A 7944-nucleotide genomic window follows, 5' to 3' on the forward strand; every position below is an offset into this window, starting at 1 on the left:
GTGTGTGTGTGAGTGAGTGTGTGTGTGTGTGTGTGTGTGTGCATGAAGAACAACAGATAATACTGACTTTAACACAAATGAATGAATAACTTAATTGTGTGAATGACGCGATAGAGGCTTGTTTGTGAATCCCACACGGGTCAGAATGTTCAGATCTGGTTCCTCCTAGAGTCTGATGTTTGGCAGGTCACCAACAACTGCCTATTAATGCCTCAGAAAAAGCAGTTCTTCAGTCATGAAGATAAATTCTTGGACTACGTTTAATTACAACAAAGTATTTCAACAGTAAATACATTTATAAAATACAGTCAGCGACTGGCTGACAGAGCCACATAGACTCCTGTTTAAGAACAGATTGTTAATACAAACCAAATGGAAGACAAGAGATGAGTGCTGAATTTATCATATGCATTTTCATTTATATGATAGCTTATGATGTATTTGATGAAATAAAGAATAACAATTATATGGATTACAAAAAGGGGAATAAAAAGTGCACTTTCTTGCACATGGCAGGACATTTTTGACAGAATTTGCAGCTGTGTTTGAGTTCTTAAGAACACTGCAAAACAAACCAAAATAAATAAGCAGTCTGCTGCAACAATGGAAAATGAGCTGATTTCACATCATCTGTGTTTCTGCCGTGCAAACGTTGTAGACCAGCATATTATTCAGAGCCTGGAGCGGTTTTGTTTTCGACTCGGTTCGCTGTAGTAAAGTCAATAGTGCAGTGTAAAATCACTTTACACTTTGATTACACAGTTTTTCCCGCACGGGGAGAGCGTCTTCATGTTGATGGACTGAGGTCCTTCTTTCTCCACCTTCACTTTCTTCATTTTATTCCTGTTGTGAAAGAACAACAACAGAATCAATGTTAGCTCTCAAAGACAAACAACAAAAGCATGCTATTCTGACTATGAAGCGGCCTATTCGTTTCGAAACGGACATTCATGCACATTTCCATGTTCTCTCAGTGCTTTTCAAGCCTCTGCTGTGCCAAAACATTTTTCCCCTCAGACTCACTGGCTCTACTTGACAAAGGGATTTCTTTCTTGGCCGGCGCCCCTCCTCCTCCTCTCGTTTCCCCTGGCCTCTGTAACAGCTGCTCCGTAAGAGAGTGATGAGCGCTGCGTTTTCATTTCAAAGTGTTTTTTTGGAACAGATGGCCAAGGGAGCGCTGGGGAATGTGCCAGTTCCTGCAGGAGTGCGTTCTCTGGGCTCGGCTCGCGTGCCTTCCCCCTGCCCTCTGCCCTGAGTGGCGCCAGCAGGACTTCCCAAGCAGTGCTGCGAACATCTGGTGTCTGGCTCTGACGGGACGGGACGGGGGGAGCGCATGAGCTCACATGCCTGCTGGCTTCTCATGTGTGCAGCTCTGTCACAGCTGCTCCGTTGCTGCTAATAATCTCATTACAAACCTTCTGAACTCTCCTATCAGAAGAAAACGCACTACGTGAGAGTCATGAGCGACATGGCACTGCAGGACTACATAGATGACCGTGTCATAAAACTCCCCCAAAACACATCAATCACTCCATTTATTCGGCCGCGGAGGAAAGAGCTGGCGGAACAGCCAGGCAGTCCTGCCTCTGACAAACACTGATGATCATTTCATTTAACGGGATGTTATTAGGCGAGGGGAAATTCCCTCTAATGGGTACATATACGCACCAATGCCTTGCTTACTGTTATCGCTTGCAGAAAATATAACTAGAGGATGGCAGAATTATGTCTAGGAATGCAGGCTTACACTTTACACTGATCGTTCAGGATTTCTATCAACCGTCAGTAACTCTGCGACTAACAGTCTGTCTGCTTAATATCTGCTCACACTTTATTTTGATGGACATTCTATTGACTGCCAGTTCATCAGATTCCAAAAAATTAGTTTTTGTACTACTTAGACAATTTTTGTACAATTTTTTTATAATTGTAATCAGATTACAGTTACTTTTTATGGATTACATGATTACATGTTATTCACACAACGGCAGTAAATTATTCAAATATTTTATTGATTCTGGAAGTCTGGACAAAAATATTTGAAACCTGGAAGACTTTGGGTGTGTCGTCGTTGTTTTCATGTTTATTACTGTGAGTTTAATGCAGGGACGCCCAAACATTTTTGTCACCCCTTAAAATAAAATACTTGTTGAAATATCGCAGAAGTTAATATTTCAATAATTTAACAACGCAATGGTCACACTGACAGGTAAATATATTTCTATTTTTAGTGTTCAAGTCTTTAAATTGATTTTATTTGACATTTTAATGTATGCATAATTAATTTTTAGGTTTTTATGAACTCACTATTCACTCTCTATCAACTCTCAAAGCATTTTATGATGTTGACATCGATACATGAAATATATTTGATTTCTCTGTGCGTTTTTATATCACTATGGTACATTTAACACAAGTTTGATAAAAAGTCATCTAAAAGTAATCTAAAAAAGTAGTCAGATTACATTACCTAAAATTAGTAAATGAGTAATTACCTACAATCTGTAAGTAATCTACCCAGCTATGACTGCAAGTCACTTTGCAAGTAACAATGTCAACTTATTCTACAAAACCTAACAGTTTACTAATACTCTAAATAGAGTTAGCTGACGTGTAGTTGCACGTTTATAGTCAGCTGAATGTCTGTTGGGGAGCATCCAAATAAAATGTTAACAGATCTTAAACTACTAATTCTAATTCCAACTCTAGTGACTGCTAGATGACATGTAGTCACAAAGTTACTTACAGTAAACAGAAGTCTAAAGTGGACTGTCAAAATGAAGTGTAACTGAATGCAGCTGAGCCTAAAGCTTCTATAATTATTCACAGTTTGTGGGTCAGTGTTGTGGTTCACATGAGAGCAACTTGTATTTCTAGAGGCACCGGTTGAAATGCACGCATTGTTTTCTTTACGTTTAGACTGGTTACCTTCCTCTTCTTGGAGCGTCCCTCGGCCTGCAGCGTCCGGGTGCACTGCTCCACACACTCCCTGAAGCTCAGCGTGCTCTGGTCCGGAGAGTAGTCCAGGTCTGCCAGCTGAGCCAGAGACAGTATGTAGTTGCAAGCGATTCTTAATATAGCCAGCTTGGAGAGCTTCTGGCCGTATGAGTAGCAGGGCACCTGTGAAAGCAGACGAGGGTCAGTGTGCGAGGAAGTGTAAAAATCAGCGTGATGATTGTGAGGTCTAGAGAAACAAGCAATGCAAATGTATTAATGATTCCTCAGAAGTCTTCCTCACAGGCAGGTTAGTCTGTTAAAAATGAAAATTGCCCCATGTTTTACTCACCCTCAATGCATCCTAGGTGTACATGACTGTCTTCTTTCAGACGAATCCAATCAGAGTTATATTAAAAAACGTCCTGGCTAGGCAGTGAATGGGGGTTATTTTTCAATATTCCAAAAGAAGTCCAATAAAGAGCATCCATCCATAATAAAACATACCTCACACGGCTCTGGGGGGAGAATAAAGGCCTCCTGTAGCAAACCGTTGCATTTTTGTAAGAAAAGTATCCATATTTAGAAACCGTTTTCTCTAGCTTCTGCTAACGGCTTTCTATTGTGAACATGCGTACTTTTAAATATGGACTTTTTTCTTACAAAACCATGTTGATTCGCTACAGGAGGCCTTTATTCACCCCCGAAGCCGTGTGAGGCTATTTTGTATTATGGATGGATGTGCTTTATTGGACTTCTTTGAAAAATAACACCCATTCACTGCCATTATAAAGCTTGGAAGAGGCAGGATGTTTTTTAATATAACTCCGACTGGATTCGTCTGAAAGAAGAAAATCATACACACCTAGGATGGCTTGAGGGTGAGTAAATCATGGGCTAATTGTCATTTTTGGGTGAACTAACCCTTTAACTCCACACAGACCCACACCATCTGATGTGAACATAACCTGAACTGAACTTTACGACACTGGTATTATCAGCACTGCACTGACTCGAGCTGAATAATCACACTGCTGCCTTTTGTAGAACAACTTATAGCTGAACTGAACTTAAACTGATGAACTTCACACTGTCGCTGATCTGACCTAACACTGAGGCTGGAGCTATTCTCAGAAAAACATGTTCACAAAAAGGTATTGTCATGGTAGAGTTGAATCAGGATTTCATCGAGGTTGCATCACTGATTCTGATGTTTTCCTGGTGATTTGAAACGATCTCTGTCATAGAACATGCTATAGAAATAGATGTGATGTTATTTTAGGTGTGTGCCGCAATAATGCAAGACTTGAATAGCTCTTGGCTATCTTTCAAAACTGAGTATGAGTGTGTGGCCTGGATGTGTTTTATTCAGTGAGGATCTATATTAAGTGCAGTGTTGCGGGACTGTTACTCAAAAAAAAAAAAAGTATTACTCATTACTAGTTACTCCTTTCAAAAGTAATATTATTACTAATTATTATTACTTTCTGGCAGCTGTAATTAGTCACACTACTAGTTGCATTACTTTTCTTTCACGCTCCACAGAAGCTGTAATTGTGTATCTTCCACATAAACTTTTTCTAAAATGTTACAATATATTTCTGCCTCATTATTCGACCAAAATCCACACTGGATCGCAGTTAGTTATGATTATACGGTTATATTCCATGATGTATTTTATCAAAAGAAGTCACATAAGTTTGTAAGAAAATGTTTCATTTTCTAAAAATGTTTTTAATTCTAGTAATACAGTGTATATCAGGATCAGAGGGATGAGGGCAAGCCGTGTAGCGGCAGAGTAAAGTAACGTCACGTACACAACAGTGTTCAGATCATCTGTTCTCCTCACAATATCAGTGTACCAGCAATATTTCCATCCGCTGAATGTAAGCTTGTCCATATTCCGAGCTCGCCTGCTGCTCTGGTGACTTCATGTGTCTGTGCAAGGCATGACAATTATGAAGCTAAATCTAGGAATTATGGATTGTTGGATTTTTAAATCAGCGGGTGTTGAGGCATCGAAAGCAACTAGCTGTTTTATAGACAGTAACTAATATTATTACTGAAATCTTATTAGTAATCAGTTACACTACTAGTTACTGCACGAAGTAGCCTAAGATTATTACTGTAACTAGATTATAGGGTAACACTTTATTTTTAGGTGTCCTTGTTACATGTACTTACTATTATAATAACAATAAATTATGCATAATTACATCCAAGTAACCCTAACTATATAAGTACATGTAGTTAATTAATATTACGCAGTACTTAAATGTATAATTACCCTGTAAGGACACCTTAATAAAGTGTAACCACTGCCCGCCCAACACTGATTAAGTGTTTAAAAATGAGTTTTTGATGGTAACACTTTATTCTGATGGTCCCTTTTGAACATTCAGTTGACACTAAGTAACGCTGCACCTACATGACAACATAACACTCATTAGAAGATTAGTAGACTGTCTGATTTATATTTGCTAACCCTTTATTGTGATTAACAGAGTAACAAAGTAACAATGTCAACGTACTCTAACCCTAACCCCACCAGTCTACTAACACTCTACTAATACTCTACCAATACTCTACCAGTACTCTACTAATACTCTACTAATACTCTACCAGTACTCTACTAGTACTCTACTAATACTTTACCAGTACTCTACCAGTACTCTACTAATACTCCACTAATACTCTACCAGTACTCTACTAATACTCTACTAGTACTCTACCAGTACTCTACTAATACTCTACTAATACTTTACCAGTACTCTACCAGTACTCTACTAATACTCCACTAATACTCTACTAGTACTCTACTAATACTCTACTAGTACTCTACCAGTACTCTACTAGTACTCTACCAGTACTCTACTAATACTCTACCAGTACTCTACTAATACTCTACTAACATGTGTCCCTGCAGCACAAAGTACTCTACTAGTACTCTACTAATACTCTACTAATACTTTAATGAGAGTCAGTAGGCATGTAGGCGCAGCACTACTCATAGACTAGTCAGAATGTGTTCAAGCGACCGTCAAAATAAAGTGAATCGGACAACAGTCAAAAAAGCTTCTTTGCAGCTTGCAGTCAGTCAGTTGTACTCTAGCGTTGACTGCCGTGGCTCTGAGAGCGCGCGGTGGCGCATGCGCAGACTGTACCTGTTTCCGCAGCGCCTCGAAGGCTGCGCTGATGGTGTGCACGCGCGTCCTCTCGCGCGCGTTCGCGAGCAGTCGGTAATACTCTACTAATACTTTAATGAGAGTCAGTAGGCATGTAGGTGCAGCACTACTCATAGACTAGTCAGAATGTGTTCAAGCGACCGTCAAAATAAAGTGAATCGGACAACAGTCAAAAAAGCTTCTTTGCAGCTTGCAGTCAGTCAGTTGTACTCTAGCGTTGACTGCCGTGGCTCTGAGAGCGCGCGGTGGCGCATGCGCAGACTGTACCTGTTTCCGCAGCGCCTCGAAGGCTGCGCTGATGGTGTGCACGCGCGTCCTCTCGCGCGCGTTCGCGAGCAGTCGGCGCGTCTGCTGGACGGCGCGTTCCCGAGGCCATTCCTGAGGCAACGCTCGCTCCTGCGCCGCGACGCTTCTGCCGCTGCCAGGCTGCTCTCCGAGTCTGGAGTCAGGCGCGGCGTTGATCCTCATGTCCAGCGCGGCACTGAACGCGCCGTCGTCCCTCGACGCGAGGGTCCGCGTGCCGCGCGTCTCTGGCTCCGTCTCCGTCTCCGTCTCCGCCGCGCGGTGCGCGTTAGGCATGCCGCGCCTCACTGGCTCCCTCGCTTTGCGCTTGGGTCTCTTGTCTCCTGACGGCAGGATCTCGCTCAGATGAGGGTTCTTCATCGCTAAAAGTCCAGTGAGAAGACAGAAGCGCTCATCAGCTCGGTCTTCTGCTGCTCAGAGCTCATGTCTGCGTGTGTCTGCGAGGGACGCGCTGCTCCTGCGGTGTCCAGACTCGTGTGCAGACATTGCCAGGACATTTTTGTGAATGTGCTCGACAGTTCATCTGTGTTTATTTAGCCTCAGTTAACACAGAAGCCCCTGTTGCTGAGAGAGAGAGAGACCTCCCAGAATAACCCTCCAGGAGGATCCACGCGTCTCCAGCCGACGCTTCAGACCCGACGCTGCTGTCGCTCACATAACGAGCCTCTGTCAGGGAGGAGGTCGCATTAATGGCGAGGTTTGAGGGCACTCGTTAATAACCAGAGGACACACTGTTGCACCAATCCTTCTAATAAACTGTAAATATGACAGAGCTTTATAACATTCGGGAGCTGGTGTCAAAGTCTTCAATCAGGAGCTACACTTGCCATCTGCTGTTCCCAATATAAACACTAGCCTAAACACAACTGCCTCAAAATAATCAAAAGAGAGCCTATGTTTGATGCAGCATAGTTATTAGTTTATTGTTGACTACAAACCACAAAGTTGTTATTACTAAAACAATCAAGTGGTCATATTTAAGCGTTACATGAAATCAAACACAGTTCAACTTCTTCAGTTTCTATACCCATAAATTCAAGATTGTTAGTTCGCACACAGTTCTAAATCATCTGTATGTAGATATGTATTTTTAGTTTAAGCTGCTGTTTGTTTGAGTTTTTCTTAAATGTATTCCTTGAAAGTTACTCAAAGGTGTTGATTTATTTGTAGAGGAAACTACTGAATAATGCTTCTGCGGGACCATTTATAGCTGAAACTGAGTGTCATTTAAACTCAAATGACTGATTTCCGATCACTGACGCTTTTCTCTTGTTTACTGCTTAAAGGCTGCTGATATTGTCTGGTGCACTAGTGTAGATGTAGCACACGCACACAATAGTGTTCACTAAACTTGAGTTCAACAGAAGCAGCAGCAGCAGCAGCACAAGATTTAACCAACACAACCAATCTTTACACTGATGTCTGTTTTCTACATAGTACACATAGTTTCTACACCCCACTTACTGTTACAACAAACATAGTCAAATGAACTGATTTATTTGTAGAGGAAACTACTGAATAA

The 7944-nt window shown here is 41.5% G+C and overlaps 1 protein-coding gene across 1 annotated transcript; it reads right to left on the reverse strand.

The window, feature by feature from the left end:
- Positions 1–256: 256 nt before the first annotated feature.
- On the reverse strand, positions 257–7574 carry LOC107571829 (protein atonal homolog 8-like). Its single transcript, XM_016258215.1, has 3 exons — positions 6387–7574; positions 2929–3120; positions 257–843 (listed from the first exon to the last, which is right to left on the reverse strand). Exons 1-3 carry the CDS (start codon positions 6780–6782, stop codon positions 838–840), a joined length of 594 nt encoding a protein of 197 aa, XP_016113701.1. The 5' UTR covers positions 6783–7574; the 3' UTR covers positions 257–837.
- Positions 7575–7944: the final 370 nt, after the last annotated feature.

The sequence above is a fragment of the Sinocyclocheilus grahami genome, unplaced genomic scaffold (assembly GCF_001515645.1).
Source record: "Sinocyclocheilus grahami isolate Dianchi unplaced genomic scaffold, SAMN03320097.WGS_v1.1 scaffold1656.1, whole genome shotgun sequence".
NCBI lineage: Eukaryota > Metazoa > Chordata > Actinopteri > Cypriniformes > Cyprinidae > Sinocyclocheilus > Sinocyclocheilus grahami.

Bases quoted from the DNA above. Each gene is read 5' to 3' on its own strand.
- LOC107571829 (XM_016258215.1), bottom strand. From the start codon at position 6,782: ATGAAGAACCCTCATCTGAGCGAGATCCTGCCGTCAGGAGACAAGAGA. The intron at 3,121-6,386 runs GTACAGTCTGCG...CTGCTTTCACAG, and splicing joins TCGAGGCGCTGCGGAAACAG to GTGCCCTGCTACTCATACGG.